This window comes from Alexandromys fortis, unplaced genomic scaffold, assembly GCF_014885135.2.
Source record: "Alexandromys fortis isolate MF-2015 unplaced genomic scaffold, M_Fortis_MF-2015_v1.1 scaffold_17, whole genome shotgun sequence".
Classification (NCBI taxonomy): domain Eukaryota; kingdom Metazoa; phylum Chordata; class Mammalia; order Rodentia; family Cricetidae; genus Alexandromys; species Alexandromys fortis.
The window spans coordinates 10,548,207-10,567,171 of record NW_026067896.1 but is presented as its reverse complement, the minus strand read 5'-3'; the positions used below and the strand labels follow the sequence as shown (position 1 = coordinate 10,567,171).

The window sequence follows — 18,965 nt, the reverse complement described above, 5'->3', positions numbered from 1 at the left end:
TTCCTTAAAAAGTTGGCCATATAAAGTTATTGATTTTTTATATTTTATGCAGGAAGACACTTTTTGGTTCCAAGTCAGTTAGAATGTTTACTGCCGAAAAGCTTTTTAAATTTTTATGTTGTTGTCTTTCATAATTCAGGTTGTCTGGAATGAATATACCACCACCAATTATCAGCAACAAAAACTGGCTCAGACTACATTTTGTTACAGACAGCAATCACCGCTACCGTGGTTTTAGTGCTCCTTACCAAGGTATGTTTAATGATCACCTCTGCCTCCCGTGATGGATAAAATGATTTTTGTATGCACAACTGCATTTGGTGCTCTGAGAAAAAATGTCGTTAGCATTTATGAAGAGATTTAAATCAGAAAGGAATGTCAATGTTTCTATGAAATAATGTGATTCTAAGTAGATAGATATTAAAGCTAATAGATTCCTATAGCACAGTGATCAAGGTGAAAAACTTTATGACTTCTAGAATGTATTTTGCAGAAAATACAATATTTGGATTTAAAAACACGTTTCAACAGAAAGCATGCTGCAAAATCTTGCAGAAATCCTATATTGGGAATGGGATCTTTATCACCTTAAATCCATTTTCATACATAGTTTGTCTGTTATTGTAAGTGTAATTTACCTTAATAGAATTTGTTTCTACTGATATTATTAGCAGGGATAATCTCGAAAGACTAGGCTATAATTTTTAATGTGTTACTTTGGAAAACTCATAGGGACAAATTTAGTAAGATGATAAAGCACTAACAGCAATATAACTTAAACAATATTAAGTGATATTATGTGTTCCTAGTGGACACAATGTAGACTCCAGGTATAGTAAGTAAGTTGCTTTACTCTCCCTGATGCACCAGGCACTGCTTAAGCCTTATGGGACATTACCATGGTTACATATTCCATCAATTTTCTTTGGTTTTGATTTTAGTCTTTTAAATAATTATTCTGATATTCTTTGATCTTAAGCAATTGATAAATTAAGTATGGTGTCTATAGGTAGCTTACACGTATTTATTGAAATAGTATCAGAAACACATGCTGCCTTTTGCACTACAAATAACAGAAATAATAGTTTGAAGACAAGAGACCTCTGCCTATTTTGGATCAACAAGGTTTCTCTCAATAACAACAGGTTAATATGTGTTGTATCTTGAAAAATTAGTAGAGTATTCGATATTGTTATAATAAAAAATTCCCAATAGAACAACTTCAATAATTTATAGAGTATTACCTAAAGAAATTCCTTAATATAAAATGTCTTTACACAACAAATGAACAAAGTTTGAATGCAAATGTGCTTTAAAACTGTATAATTTGAGCACGCCTTTGATCCCAGCACTTTGGAGGCAAGGCAGGCGGGTCTCTGTGAGTTCGAGGACAGCCTGGTCTACAAGAGCTAGTTCCAGGACAGGCTGTAAAACTACAGTGAAACCCTGTTTCGAAAAACAAATAAAAAAAAACTGTATAATTTGTTAATTATTCCCCATAACAGAAAATATACCCATACAAGTTACTATAGGTTAAAGATAAATATACAACAAAAATTCTACATTCATAGCTTTTATTAGTACAGGTGGTTCATTCTTTATTAATATGAACTTATTAATTTAAACTTATGTTTCTTTTAACATTTGAATAGAAGATTTTTATCTGTTTTCCTAGACCAACTTGTACTTTTGAAAAATGCATGTCAGAAGCCAGCGTTCCTCCTTTAAAAAAAATAAATGATTATCAAATGAGTATCGTGGACTCTTTAGTTTCTAGGTTCACCTCTCTACACGTTTCCTTTTTCCACCACTGCCTTAAGGTTGTGATTCTTCTACCCAGTGAATTGAAATATATAGAGTGGCTGGAATTAAAAAAGAAATTAACCGCCTAACTTTTGTTGTTGATTATCGTCTAGATTAGACTCAGGCAGTCTTCCTATTAGATTCCTTTTATTTAACTGATAGGAGTAATAGGTATCATTTGATTTAAATAAGAAAACGTTAGGAGAATCAAGTCTATCTCAAAATTAAATGATACTTTATTTTTCGCATAACATGATTTTATAAAACTGTATTATCACTTGTTTTTTTTTTTATTTTTTTGAGTTATGAGGCAATGGCATGGAATACCAGCAGACTACATTTGATTATTTTCACTGTTTTACCTTCAACAGTATTTTAAATGATTTAGTTAAATTTCTTCACTACTGGCTGTCTCCATGACACTGAAAATGTTGCATAAATAAATTGATAAAAACCTAAAAGGAAGTATTTGGGGAGTTTTGCTTATTTCTATCATCAGAGTACAAGGATCAATAGGTGGGGTGATTTTAGTGTAGGATACAGAAACACACACAGAGACACACACACACTAGTTGAAATGAAAATGAATTGGATTAAGAATGTAGAACTATGATTATAATAATATAAAATGTAAATGTTTTATTACTGGATTACATTTTTTTACAATTTAATATTTCTAATCTTACTCTCAAATGGTTTTAAAAATAGATTCTGTTGGAATAGCAATTACCCAAATCATAGGCAAATGAGCACTCTGGAATTTATAGACAACTTCAAAAATTAATTTTAAAAGCATTGATATGCCAGACAGCAACAATATATCCTTGCATTCCATGGTGGTCATGTACTGTACTATATTACCCTTTTATTAGTTGTATCTATCATAAAACAAATTTATAGATAATTTATGGGAAATCAACTTTGTTAAAGAAAGACCTAATTTTCCATAACTCTAACATCAAAAGTTTCCGATAATTATTATTGAGAAAGGCATAATTTAGGATTCAGTGTTTCAACAGAAGTCTGGATTTCCCCAAACTGAGTATTTTACACTAATCCTATGCCTGGTTTGTTTATTTAATCTGTGTTCTTATTAAATACCAAGTGAATTAACTTTAAACTATTAAATTCTTAACTGTAGTTTATTAACTATTTTTAGATCTACTACCTAGTTAATGGAGCATGCAACAGTGTGTTTTCCCAAGCAAAGCTTCCATCACCTTGTTTTATAAACTCCCTACATTCTTTTTTACTGAACATGGATAGTTTTTTTTTTGGGGGGTAGGGGTTAAACAGAGGCTGAGCATTCAAAGCTAACACATAAACAGAGGCCGGGAATACAATGCTAGTAGTTAATCTTCTGTTTGACTCAAATGTACTAAGAAAAGTTATAATTTAAATAGAGGCTTTCTCACATGTAAACTATTCCCTGTGAGGTCTTATACTGAGGTTGCTAACTCCCCCCTATATCAAGGATCTCCTTTCATTAAGCTAATCACACTAGAAGCATTCCATGTTAAAACTTTTAGTTAGTTTTTCTTTGATCATGTTAATATTGCTTTTATTTCATTGCGTTAGTTTCCTATCTTTAAAATTATTCAACATTCAAATCTCATTGAACATCTTTTAACGACAGCACTCTCAAACTGTGCTGTTACTTACATAAACGTTATATGTGTTTTGTAAATTGTGATATTTGAATGCTTTCTCGTTTGAAGACAGCTTCATCTTATGGACACGATATTCAGCAGAAAGCTAAAAATTTTCATACATGCATGACCATGCTTTAGGTGATTTTGATTTTTATAAATGTGCAAATGACTAATAAAGAAAAGTTTACCGCATGATGTTTATTTGAGGATGTTTTTGCTATTGTTAGATTAAGGCTTTATTAATTGAATATAAAAAAACTACCATTATATTGCATTTTAAATTTATTTAGTATTCTGCCCTCTCAGTTTCTAATGTGACATTGTAGATCCTATAAATGTTGATATCAATATAACTATCAGAGACATATAAGCAACTTCAGCATTTAATCAGTTCTATAGATCCTGGTTTATTCTTTCATGCTTATTTATTCCTTAAGGCTTACTAGGTATTATTCATCTCGTATAGGAAAATACAGTATAAACAGTCTCTAAACTCTACAGTCTACTAATACTCATAAATAATCTTTAAATTTTGTTAAATGTCATTCCTATTTCAAGATCAGCTAGGAATCACTGGGCATGTATCTTACAAGCAACATCTATTAATTGGGTGTACTTTGTAACTGCAAGGAAAATATGCTTCTATAAACTGGCTATAACACAGTATTTTAAATAGTGAAGGTTTAAATATAAACCTGGGATACATTAAACACTGACACAAACAAAATTATCTTTGCAATATTTAACCCATACAATATATTGGGATAAATTTAATGTAAATGCACTTACACAGTACAAATTACACAATATAATTTGTAAACAGTGTACCTTATTAGGGTAATGAAATGGGGACCCAAAGATGAGGATTCTGCCAGTCAATTCTAAATATCTAAAATACATCACTGGTTCATTATTGAGATTTACGCTCTTCACTCTCTCTCTCAACCTTTTACTGGTATTTGTTCCACTACTTTGTGATGAATGGGTCTTCTCATGTAGGCAAAACTATATGGACAAATAAATCACTATTTTCAGAATTGTTTTAGCCTGGACCTCTCTACTTAACTGACACAAATCACAGAAGCCAGACATACTCTTTCTATGTAAATATGAAGAATTTTGAGAGAATTGTTTTAGCCTGGACCTCTCTACTTAACTGACACAAATCACAGAAGCCAGACATACTCTTTCTATGTAAATATGAAGAATTTTGAGATTTAATGGTGTAAAAAAATTGTATTTTCAATAAAGCAATTTTAGTAGAATGTGATTACCCACTATTTAGAATCAGTGAAAAATCACATATCTCAGTCAGGAGGAGAAAATGCTTTAAATATTGAGACTGAACTGGATAATTAATTTCAGGAACCAAAATTAAAACTGAAAAGTGAGACATCTTCCAAACTCACAGTTACAATGAATATGTCCATACTTTTAAAAAAAATCATTTCTGGAACCACTTTTTAAATGTGGCATTTAGTAAGTAAAACTGTTAAATAGTTTTTCCCTAAAATATTTTTCACAGTTTATATTCTAGGCTTAATATAGAAATAAACCAAAAAGATTTCTGTGAAAATGACAGCTTTCTGGCTTTGTTTTTATTTTAATTTCTGTTTTACTGATTCAATTAACCGTGCATTTTAATTTTAACACCTCTGTTTTTATTATGATATTCTCACAATCCATTGTTAATTAATTTTAATTATTATTTATTTAACAGGATGTAAGACATCCCATATTGCTAGTTGTGATACCCTGCCTTATAATTTGATATCACTGTATTCTCATGTCTCTTCTGAATGTATTGGACCAGGCAGTCAGCGTCTACTGTATTTGCTATGGTTCAATGGATTTCTTTAGGGTAAATAGAGTGAAGGAAGCTTTGTAGTTCTTGATGAATACACATCAATTCCATAGAATTTTCATAAGCTAGTAGCTTTTCTTAAACTTCTAATACATTAATTATTATGGGAAAATCATGAATGATATACTTGAATTTATCACAAAACACTCCTATCATAAAAACAGCCCCTGCATTATTTTAACCTTATGGTATAAGCTATCATTTTCTACTTACTGAATTTTTGAGAACAAAAAATTAAATTTTTCTGGTGTTTAGTATTTGTTATTGATGCAATTTTTTTCTGATCTGGATATGAGTACTTTTTTCTTTAAGTTTCTTTCAACCTTGAATAGTACCTGGAAATTTTTCTACTGTAAATTTTGTTATAGGATAAAAACAAATCATGAAAGAAAATATATTTTTATTATTGCATTAGAAGTTTTTCTTGCCTATGGAATTTATTCTTTTTATTAGCATTGTAAACACAAAAAGCACAAATAAATGGTATAATTCAAGACTCAAAGTAATCTCTATAAATAGTTATAGGACTGCTTAAGGTAACACTAAGTTTTATTCCATTAGTATTTACTCTGTCATGTAAATGAATATTTCCTATTCATGCCAATATAAAGCATAAGACTTCTAGAAATTGAAAGTATTTAAAATTCATTAATTTATTTTTAAAAGACTATATTGTGAAAATATTCTAGTTTTAGAGATAATTTTATTAAAATATTGAATGAAGCACTAGCTTTTTACAAAATTGTGATTCTGAGATTTGATTTAGCCATCTTCTCATAGATCTCAAGTCTAAATTCTGCTAGTAAATTATAGACTTGTAATGTTCAGTAAATTGACTATGCAAAAAATATAAAAAAAAGGAATTGCAAAAAGTATTCTCATTAGGACAAAATTTAACAATCATTTCTCTCAATTCCAGTAAAGTATGGCCTGTTTTTTTTTTAAAAAATATTTTAACTTGCTAACCTTGTTAATGCTAAAAATGCCGCTTATGTATATGCAAATACATATATGTTGGGACAATAATTCATAAAAAATGCCTATATGTTTTAAAGGGAGCAAATAGGGATATTTGGGATGGCTAGAGTGGAGGAAGATATGAAATGTATATTATATTCTCATCCAAAAAAGAAATAATACTAAGAAATGAAGTCATGTATTATGGGGCTATAGTAGTAGTATGCTTGCCTAGAATGTCTAAGTTCCACAGTTTGATCCCATAAGTCATGAGTTTTGCATGCCAGTTATTTAAGCACCAGGATAGTAGAGGCACTGAAGATTAGAAATTCAGAGTCGTCTCAGCTCCATAACAAGTTTGAGGCCTGTCTGGGAGAGTTAACCTACCTAAAAAATTTAAATAAATAAGGCAGATTTATTTATTTATTTATTTATTTATTTATTTATTTATTTAGAATAAGATATAATGTCATCGTACATAACTGTTAGGAAAGAAATTGGGGGTCCCTTTATATTGTCTAGGTGATTTATAATTCACTCATTCTGGTTATGGACTGATACAAAATATTAACAGAGAGACCACACAGATAGATAGACTGGGTAAAATCATTCACACACACAAAGAAAACAAAGAAACAAAAAATAACAGGTACTTTAGGGAGTCATCTTGAGGAGTCCTGATTTTATCAGGATCACATATGACAGATTTTTAACATGCAAAGAGTAACAGGAAAGACACAGTGAAATAGTGAATTGAACTGAAAAATATAATATAAATCAGTAGTTTAAATGTTTCTGGAGATTTTTGTGGAAGTTTTTATTACTTCCCAAGGAGTAGAACTAATTCCTGTGGTATTGAAATCAATATGACTTTGATATGGCTAAGCAGGATACATTATGAATGTTTTTTTTTAAAACTGACAACTTAAATAATACTTTGTTTTCCATGTCATTTCAAGTCAGAATAAACGTATTGGCCTTTTTGATATTAAAAATTCAAAATAATGTAAATTTATGCTATCTTACTTCATAATCTCATAGACTCTGTGAGATTATAGAAACAGATGAGAACATAATTCCTATGTGTACTATTATAAAATATACCATGCAGTAAGACAACAATGTACTCTACTGATAATAAATAATCAGATAAAAAATTCTATTTATTCACTAATTGGAAGAGTAGTAATGAAATAAGCTAGTTGGTGAAACAGTTTTATTTATGGCACACATACAATTCTGTTACAGAGGAAACAGCATGTGTTACTGTCTGTTAAGTTAAAACTATTTTTTGCATATGTACTCCTTTGTCAGGATGAGTGCTAAGGGTTTCAGGGTATGAACACTTTTTTCCTTCTTTTCCTGAACACTCTTAGATAAGGAAGAATAGCCTATGATTCTTTCTACTGGTTGAACGTAACCAAGTAATTGACTTAAAACGTTTGTTCTCATGAGCGTACTGGTTGTGTTAGAGATGTTACTTATTAGTAAGTAAGTCACCTGTGAGCATCGATTGTTGATGTAACAAGGAAATCATGAGCTAGTCTCCTAGCATGAAGTCAGTTATCTCCTTTGTATTCCATGGTTTCTTTCACAGGAACTTCCGTCAATCTAGCTAAAGTTCTTTGAAGCCATACCACCATAGGCCTTTGATCTTTACTTGCCATGAGTGTCGCCTAACCAAGCCCTTGTTCTCTGTTGCTTCACTTATCCCTAACTGCAACTCAAGACTTAGCTTTCAATGACGTTTAAGATGCCAACTAGATAAACCTAGTTACTATCCTTTACATTTCTACTTTGCTGAATGTGGATTCTTTAATAAGAGTTGACATTTTTCTATGGGTTACTAATTTCAGAAGAAATAGATGTAGTACAGCAAATAGTGTATAAGATACTATCTTGGGTTATCTGTGCCATCCCTCACTCACCCCCATCATCCATACAGTTCTTATAGAAGCATGCAGCTTAGGCCTATTGTTATTGGATGGGGAGGTTTTGCTTTTATTGTGTGCTTATTTTAAGTTAACAAACTTTTTAACTGAGCCTTTTAGTTTGCATCTAATTCTAAAACAAAGGACCTATGTAAAATTGATTAGTCCATTATCCCTTTAATTGTATCATGACTTAATAGAAATTTAATTTTCAAAAGAAGTTTGCAGGAATTCAATGGGCTTGAAAGAGATGAAACAAAATCATATTTTTTCTGTCTGGATTTCCAGCATTCTTATTGTAGGTATTAAATAAACAAATGTGATACAAGCATAAATAATGAGTTACATTTTGCAGAATTTCTGCTTATGCCCCATTTTACATAATCCTCCCACCTCTATTTTATCTAGCTTAATGCAAAGACCTTAGGACAAGTTACTTATATACGATCTGCCTAAGGACATATGAAAAGGTAACAAGTGGAGCCTGACCGAAGCCTCCACATATCCCGTTGAGCTCTATGCCTCACCCTGTATTCAACTAGAGAAGGAGGCATTCGTTCAGAAGCTATTTGAGAAAGCAGCAGATCTGTCAAAATGCAGTAAGGGCAAAGTCTCATTATGCAGTTACAGACGTGAGTCTTAAGGCTTGCAGTGCTCTGATTCCCATCAATGTTAATATATAGATATGCACATATGTAGAGCTGAAAAGTGAAATGTTACAAAATGATCATTTTGAAATTAGACAGCATGCATAAAGCACTTTGAATGTCTGCTTGAGAATAAGAACCAGAGAAACTATTAGCTCAGATTACCGTTGCTAACTTAGCATTAGCAGTGTTATTATTCTTAATGTTTGACTGATACTTAATTCAAAGACAGTTTCAAGCACATCGTTTGTAAAAAAAAGGCAGAGAGTATTCAAGTCATTCAAAGAAATTAGTAGAGACTTTAATCTTCTCTGTTTATATTGTTTCTGGGTGTATTTTTGGCTGATTTCTTTGGGGGAAAGCAATCTATGTAGTTATATCATCGCACAATGATAAAGTTATAATCAGTAATCCAAATCACACAATTGACTAATAACTTTTAAATGAACCCTGTGAGGTATCAATAGATTGTGTTCCTGTGTACAAACATTCACACACACACACACACACACACACACACACACACACAAGGAATCTGTTGTATGCTCGTCAAGTCTTATATTTGTGAGCATTTGTAGAAACCTAACAAGTAGTTATAAAATAGTGACGTGAAAGAGATACAGGGCATTTTTGTTTAAATGCTAAAATTCAATGTGTTATTTATCTACTACAGAATCATCCTTGGTACTATGGAGTGTATCTTCCCTTCCTCAAGACAACCAATTAAGTATGGTTTAGAATGTCCATGACTCACAATAACCTCAGTAAATCCAGGTCATACACCTGTCAGACTTCCAATATGATATTAATTTTAATATCCTAATATTATAAAACATAGCTCAGTCAAGTTTTTCTCAATTCAGTTATTGAAATGGTAAGATGACAGAAACAGAAAGTAAGGATGGGAAAGTGAGAAAGACCAAACAGGAATGCAGAAATTCACAGACACGGACAATGACTGATTCTAAAGTTTATATTATCTGCATGCAAGTCATGTGGAAAGAGCCACAGTCTGTCCTGTCCTCTCTCCACACTGCCAGGAGATCTTTGAATTCACCCCGAAAAGCACAGCTTCAGTCTGACACATCATCAGTGACCACTCCTGTGAAAGCCTTCAGTGCCCTTTACCTTCTAATTAACTGCTCCCTGGCCTGAGGCTTTCAACTATCCACTAATGAAAACTTCAACAATAGCAGCAATGCGACACACATTAATATAGTTTACCTGCTCCTGTGGCCATTTGAAAAACATTAAAATAAGCAGGGATAAATGCCTTAATTTAACAGGTAAGTATAAAGCAAATAGCCACTGTAAAATATGAACTGTTATGTTTTGTATTGTGCTTTCCATAATATATTTTGAAAGCTAGGTACTTTCTGTGCTTATTTGCATGTTTCTAATCGAATGTTATTCTTTGAGAATTGCTTATTTTCTTACTAGATTAGAATAACATATTATTCATAATTGACATAGAGCTTGATTTGGCTACTCACTATTATTTATGAAGTCCTAAGTGTTGTCTCCATCACTATGGAATCAAATAAAGTTAACGGTGAATGAACGCACTGGCCTGGGGAGGTAACATTTCCCAGTACTTCTGCCATATTACCACCGTACCGATGGTATACTCTGACTCTTCTGGCACTGGGTTCATTTTGGGTATTTCCTTTATCATCTTGCTTTCAAAACTACCTGTTCTTTGTGAAATCATGAACCTTGCATACCGCATATTAAATTATGTAAATCTTAAAATATTTATAGTGTGCCAGCCAGCCAGAAATACCTTAATTACTTTATTAAACATTGAGACTCCCCTAAACGCATATGAAACATTAAACCAAATTCAATTTTTGTTTTCAAGCTTTCTATTGGGTTAGACAAATTTTAACCAGAAAGTGCCCCAGAGCGAGTGTTCTTCCTCCATCTAGTGTTAAATGCTTTGAAATGGAATGGTTATCGTGTGACTGACTACATGGAAAGCGAAGGAAAGCGAGTTTCTTTCATAGGAAAATTCTATTGTCAAATAAAGGATACAGCACGTTAAGCTTCCTTTAATGTGTGCAATGACTTTTCTGCCTCTTTCATGCCTTTGATTTCAAATTTAATGTTTTTTACATACATACTTGTGTGCACAGATGACCCTGCTGGATTCTTATCTTACTGTCAGAATTCTTCCCCTATACTTTATAATGTACTTTTGAGCAATGTTTATTTCCTTCCTTTGCTATTCAGCTTACTTAATTGGTCTACATAAGGCATTTCCATTTAATTAAATGTTAAATACGGCTGTAGGCCAAATTAATTTCAATCTGAATTAACAATATTTTTTTAATATTCCACAAGAGAATTATAATCTGCAGTTTTGTTAACATTTGAGAATAACACATTTACAAAATGTTCAAATTTCTCTTCAAACAAAATGAAAAACTTTTTGGAAAATTTTATATGCAAGGATCTCTTTAAACAAGATTTTATCAAAACTTTAATCAAAAAATTTTTATCACTGACTTTACAATTTTTTATAAAGTAAAATGAAATTGATCAGTTTGAAATAAAATTATATATCACGTATCCAATGCCCTCACAGAGTGAAAGAGATTCATAGTTGTATAAAGTATATGATATTCAGAAATTACTTTATAGGTTTTAGAAATATTGACCTAGATCTGTGTTGTGTAATTTGAAGGCATGAGCAAGGCTGAACTGAACCCATAGCAACACAATGTCTCTATAACAAAGCTCAGTTTTAACTTTTCTAAATATATGTTATTTTTCTGTATTGATTTTATAAATATTTCAATAAACTTTTGTATTGATGAATTTGTTACCTTTCCCCTTCTCTTAAAATCTCTATCCTATATGTCACTTTAATAATATATTTAAATTTATAACAGACAAAATAAAATATTACCATTATGATAGTGTACTTATCCCAAAATCATTCTATATCCAGGCTAAAAATTTAATATCAACTTCAGAGTTTAAAATGTATAAAAAATACAGTTACTGATAGATTATCACTAGAAATATTAACATTAGCCATGTTTGTTAAAACATCATAAATTACTGATTTTTCTAAGGTAAAAGTTCAGTCTTTTGAAGGAAATACATACGTACATAGATATAGATACATAGATATAGATATGTGTAGAAGCTAAAATAACTTAATAGAATTAGTTAAAATTGGAATATTTCAAATTTTATCTGGAATATTTTAACATTTTACAGTCAATTGATTTTTGTAGGTGCATTAATGTCAATTGTGAATAACGGCATATTATTTTATAGCAAAATAAATTGACAGGACTTCTTGTACTTCTTTACTATTAATGTGATAATGACCAATAGTGAATATGTGTAATGTGGTTTTAAGCTATTTACACACAAAATGTCATTCTTCTGATATTCAGTCAGACCTGATCAACATAGGAACTAAATATTATTAACTCTGCAATTTGAACTATAATTGATCAAATGGAACTGCATTTATGTAAAAGTTATATCTTTGTGGAGTTATATAAATAAAATACACAAACTTCACTTTAATCACAAATACAAAAGCAATTATAATGAACATCTTATATTAAAAAGCACCAGAGGAACATACAGTGAGGTGGAAAATAACTATAGATTAAAAAAAAAATATTTCCCCAGTGATGTAACACGTTAAATGACAAGAAAATTTTCAGAACAAGATTGGAGTGGGGACACCGTCTGGATATCAAGACAGCAGGACAGCTCCAAAACCATAAGAATAAACTTTATACTTTTGGAGAATTTCGGACTCACTCGTGTGGTGAAAAGATATAACGATCAAGTGAAAGTTGACTGAAATATCTTTGCAGAGTCTCACTGTTAGAGCCATAGAAGAATTGCTAGGAGCTGAGAAGAGCAAAACCTTTGATCTTTAAGGAGTTACTAATGAGTGTGTGTGTGCTCGCACACTTGTGTATGTGTGTGCTGTAAAAGGAAAGTTATGGAATGAAATAACATTGATGTGTTTTAATTTATAGATAATCTTACAGTACCTCATTTGATTAACCCGGTAGAAGACAGCTACTTAATTAAAATATTTAAATAGTAGGAAAAAGAAAATAGCAAATGTGTTCTTTAGGAGGGCTATATTAAAATACAGAGTTCATTTCTGCCCTTAGTACAATAAGAACCACAAAGAAAAATACCATTCTAAACGTGGAATTTAGATGGGCTTTAAACTAGATTCTACTCATATTCATTGTTGGTTTTTGAACAAGTATTTAAATGCATAGGATTCGGTGAGTTCACTCCTAATTTTCAGTAATGTTAAAGACAAAGTTGGATAAATCCATGTTAAAATAGCTTATCAAGTATTAGACCTTTGAGCAGACAATACAAAACTGAAACAAATCCTTCATGGATCAGAAATGTGCATAAAAACTAAGATAGTGTGTTTTTGGAAAGCCAGAAACAAAGTGTTTTAGAAGAAGGAAATGATGTGCTTAAACAATCTCTGCAAGCTGCTCTCTTCCCCATTTCTCCAGTGAATGTTTATGAGAAACTTGGTTATTTTTTAATATTCATTTTTTGCAACTCTCCTGCTCATACTTTTCTCTCACATGTATCAGTGTCTGCCTCCATGATTGATGGAGGTCATCAGTATTCAGTTCTTACCTTAATACAGACTAAGACATTTGTCACTGTTGATTATTTTTGTTTCGTGAACCATGTTTTCTGACTTTTGTTTATGAGACAGCACACTTTACTAATAATTCATCTTCATTGATTTTTTCTTAGATTTTATATGTGAATTAATGCTTCTATTCAAAGTTTCTGATTGATAGCCTCCTGAAATCCTGTGGGTTCCTAAGCTAATGGTTCATAATGCTGTACCTCCCTTTCAGATCTTCTGAACTGTACCACAGTTTCATGTATGCCAAATATCACACAACACCTTGTATTCTAGATTTTAAGTGGACTTATGATTTTAATATCCTTATAAGTAAATTTATGATATGTTATCATTATATCATCTTTGCAAGATTTCACATATGACTTTCCAGTTAATCAGAAAAAAATCTTTAAAGCAATTATTAAATTTTATCATTCAGGTCATCTCATATTATTAAAGATATTCAACTATGGCTTCAAACTATCATTGACAGGATTATCGCTCTTCTATTTCCATGGCAATCACTTATTTCCATCCATAATTCTGTTCTGAATCATCACAACTTCTTCCTAAAAGACCTCTTTTATGCCTTCCTTCAGCTTCCATGTCCTCAAGCAGCATAAAACATAAAGCAGTCTGTAAAACATAAAGTGTCAAAGTTAATCTTCATTTTTCCTCACTTCAATGATTCTATCTTACCTAGAGTATGTCTGATTTACTTGGTAGATTTTGTTAGACTTTATTATTTCAATTACTTTCGTCTTCAATTCTCTTGCCATATTTGTCTGTGAGTAGTTCTAAAACTGTAATACATTTATTGCCAGGGACTTTGATTATGCTCAACCTTTTGTGTGGTTCATTCCAGAAATATTTGGTTACTTTAGAAATGTATAGTAAGTAAGCAAAGATGAGTCATGGAAATGGCAAGTAAATTCAAAAATTTCAACCAGGGGGCTGCAGAGATGGCTCAGTGGTTAAGAGCATTGCCTGCTCTACCAAAGGTCCTGAGTTCAATTCCCAGCAACCACATGGTGGCTCACAACCATCTGTAAAGAGGTCTGGTGCCCTCTTCCGGCCTGCAGGCATACACACAGACAGAATATTATATACATAATAAATAAATAAAATAAATTCAACCAAGTAAGGTAAAAGAAATTTTAATGGGTGTGTGCGTGTGTTTTGTATTATCTGTAAGGTAAAAGGAGCATTATGAAACAAACAAGAGAGAGAAAAAAATTACCATTGAGTTTGGAGTTTTTTCTGTGTTCACCTTCAACTAATGGGCATGGATTCTACCCTTGCATTTCAAGTGAGATTCACTGGAGAAAACAAATTTTTCCTTTCTGAGAGGATTCCAATTGGAGACTGCTTCTGTGTTAGGTGTGCACATTTGTGTCCACTTCCTCTTTCAACACTTGTGCCCCATTAGGCCCAGACTTGTGCATGCCCTGTGCATACTGCTGTAGTTTGTGAGTTCATATGTTTGTTGATCCTTTGTGACTAGATTTTTTTTTTGATGTCTTTCATCCCAACCACTTCTTAGAATCTTTCTCCCTCTTCTTTAATGTTCTGTGAGCCCTGTGGGAAGGGATTTAAAGGAAGCATCCCTTTAAGACAGAGTGCTCCAAAGCCTCTCATTCTTGCTACAATGTCAATAATGCGAGTCTTTGCATCTGTTACCATCTACCACGTGGAAGCTTCTATAGTAGTGGTGAGCAGAGCAAGACACTAATCTATGAGTATAGAAGATTGGGTCAGGAGTTGCTGGTTTCTTTTTAGTATAATGGTCATTTTTGGTTTTACCCCAGATTCCTGGACTATCCAGTCTCAGATTATCCGGCTTCCCAGCTGTCTTGGTCATGGGTTCTGTTTCATGGAGTGGGTCCTACATCCAATAAAACAGTGCTTGGTTCCTCATGCATATTTTGTGGCACTGTTGCAACAGCTTATCTTACAGGCATGCAATCATTGTAAATGCAGAGTTTGTTGCTGGGTTGGTGTTGTCTATTCTCTCCTACTATTGGGAAATCTCTTTAAGATTTCATATACGCATGTGAAGCTTCTACTCTAACAAGGTTGAGACAACCACTTAAATAACTCTTAGTTTTTGCTGTCCCTCTAATATTCACTCTCTTCTTCTGCAATGCCTTCCTCATCCCTGTTTGATCTGACAATTCCAGCCTCCCTCTCCTCCATGGATTCATAACTATCTTTTCTGTCCCAATCCTAGGATAACCTTATTACTATCTTACTCTAAACCTTATCTCTGCCTTTATGAAGACTGCATCCTACTCATCAATGTTTTACCATCCAAGATCCACATAAAAGTGAATATAAATCATGTTTGTCTTTTTGTTTCAGGCTTACCATATTCAGTAGAATTTTTCTAGCTCCATCCAGGTATTTACAAATTTCATGATTACATTTGTTTTTCATTTTTAACAACTGATTGATATTCCATGTGTAAATGTGTCATATTTTCTTTTTCATTCATCCACTGAATATCGTTCAAGCTGTTTCCAATGTGTAGTTATTATGAATAGGGAAGCAGTGAATGCATTTGTGAGAATATCTCTGTAGTAGGAATAAAGTCCTTGGGTATATGTCTAAGTATGGTATAGATGGATCTTGAGGTATATTTATTTACAGTTACTGAGGAACAGTGTCTTTCTATGTTTTGTACTTTTCTTTCTTTGACACTTTTCTTTTCTCTGTATGTTTGTTTTGTGTAATTTAGTTCTGTCATTTTTATTTTCTTTGATTTTATTATTATTAGATGCCTGACTGTTATCAAATGTGTGTGGGGAAAGAAAGGATATATATTTTGGGTGGAGACAGGGAGGACTTGGACACAAAGTTGGAAGAGGGAAAAGAATAATCAGAATATGTTTTATAATCATGAAAATAGGAAGCCTATCTTTGTAATGACTCATGTGAACACATGCAATAGGGAAAAATCATTGGTTTAAGATGATTTTTAAATGAAATAGGGAAAAGAAGTAGGTAAAGAATAAAACTCTCATGGTATCAGAGAAGGCCATTATCTGTAGCATATATCCACAGGATATGTGTACTTGTTTGTTTTGAATATACTAAAAATCATTCTTCCAGGGTAAGAGAAGGGAAAGATAAAACGTTTACTGGACAGTGAAGCTCTATCTGGGTGACATTTTGCTTTATGGGTAACATTCATTATGTTTCATTATGCTTTTGAATAACAACAAAACTTCAATCTGAGTAACAGTGACTTTTTTACTATTTTAAAAATATAATACCTTATAAATTTATTCAGTAAAATGGAAGGGAACAAGGACACTGGCACACCCACTATTAGGAAGGACTAAAATAATGCAGTGGTAGGAGTCAACTTAGAACAGAAATTCTCTGTGAGGTAGATAATGAGAGGTAACATTAAAATTGAATTCTCCTTATTCTAAATACTTTACTATAAAATAATTTAACACATATTTAATTTTTTGTGAATATTGTAACCTTGAAAATGTATACTCAAAATTATTCATTAACTTTTACATTTGTAGGTTGCTAATATTTTCAGACTAAAGCAATAGCCATTTTGTGGTTGCAGACACCTTTAACGCCAGCGGTCATGAGACAGAGGAAGCAGGATCTCTGTGATTTTGAGGCTGGCCTTGTCTATAGAATCCCAGAAGAGTCAGAGCTTCATAGAGAAGAACCATCTTGAAAAACAACAACATTAACAACAATTGGCTCAGGGGTTAAGAGCACTGAATTAATGATCTTCCAGAGAACTATGGTTCAATTCTCAACACCCATATGGCCACTCACTATGGTCTGTAACTCCAATTCCAAGGAATCTGGCACCTTCTTCTGGCCTTCCTAGACAGCAGACATGCATGGGTACACAGACATCTAAAATATCCAAACGTTAAAAAAATTAAGCAATAATACTAATACAGAAATAAACCTGTCAAACTTATAAGAATCTCTATAATTAATATTTTATTCCCATTATTTCAATTGATATAAAGTAAATAACTGCACATAGAATATTAACTTTTAATTCAAATTTTCATCAATAACTGTATTTGGAGACATGATAAATTGTTTTCAAGCTATAAATGCCTAGGCAAGAATTAGCTGATGCTAATTGACATACATCATTCATACAACAAATATTCATGTAATTAAATAAGAAATTGATCATTACAAGAAACTGGTTATCTATTTACTTTACAACTTTGACTACTTTGAATCGTGGATAAAATGATTAGGAGAACAAATATTCTATAAATTTAGTTTGTATTTAATTCATTTTAGATATCCAAGATTTCATTAATGATCTAGACACAAAACAGATCAGAAAATAATTTTCTTTTATACCATCAGTAGCTTCAAATAAGCTATATTAACTTTTTTATTATTCTTTCCCCCAACACCTATGTCTTTCTTCCATTTTATCCATGTTCTGTCTTCTCCCTTTCTCTTGGCTTATTTTTAAGAGACGCCAGCAATGTTGCCCAGATAGTCCTCATCTCACAACCCTTCTTTTCTCTGCTTACTATGTATCAGGATTGTAGACATTCATCTCCATATCTGGCTCTGTGTGGAATAAATACATTTAGAATCACATATGCCCAAGATCATGCAATATTTTTCTTTTTAATCCAGGCTAATTTCACTGAAAATAAGCTCCCTATATATTAATCATTCTTATAAGAAATAATAAGATTAGATTCTCTTTTATGGCTATTATTCATGTGTACATGTGTTCCACGTTTCCTTTTTGCAGAGATACCTTAACTACCATGTTTATTGTGGTACTGCTTACAACACACAAGGTATAAAATCAACTTGTGTTCATGATCAAATCTGGAATATATCAAACAAAGTGAGCCAAGTGTGGAAGAAGAAAAGAAACATGATCTTATCTATCTGTGTGCTTTAAAGTTAATTCAAATATATACACAGGAAAATCGTGTTGACTGCCGCTGTACTGGATAGGGTATTGTGAAATTGGTCAAATGATGAAGTAATTCTATTAGTAAAAAAGGAAATTCAAGATGCCTCTTACATGATAATGAGTATTGCATCCTCCTCAGAGTAGTGAGAAAGTATATATTAATGTTGTTATTGTACAAGTAAACTTTATCTTCATTATCTCATTGTTGCCAATTAAAAATGTTCTCACATATTGTGTTATCCGTGATGAATATATAGATAATAATAACATAATTAAAAAGAAAGAAAATGAAATCTTTCTTGCAATAGATTTCATGAAGGAGATACTGAGCCCGATGAGGCAAGGGAAGTCTAAATTGCTCTGTCCTTCAGAGACAGAGGATGAATTGGCATCACGTCATCCTCAATGAGAAGAGAGAAGGCAAATTCCGATACACCACCATAGGGAGTGACGACAAAAATTCAAGATAGAAAATTAAATTTCACAGATCAAATTGCCTCAATAGAATTCCAGTAACAGAA

General features: G+C 32.1%; 1 protein-coding gene across 3 annotated transcripts in view; it reads left to right on the top strand.

Moving 5' to 3' along the window:
* The window catches only part of Csmd3 (CUB and Sushi multiple domains 3), a 930,239-nt gene that overhangs the window by 303,145 nt on the left and 608,129 nt on the right, over window positions 1-18,965 (top strand). For all 3 annotated transcript variants that reach the window (XM_050162609.1, XM_050162600.1, XM_050162593.1), the window contains exon 6: window positions 140-252. In XM_050162609.1, coding sequence (XP_050018566.1) covers window positions 140-252 — 113 coding nt within the window. The remainder of the gene's footprint in view (window positions 1-139; window positions 253-18,965) is intronic.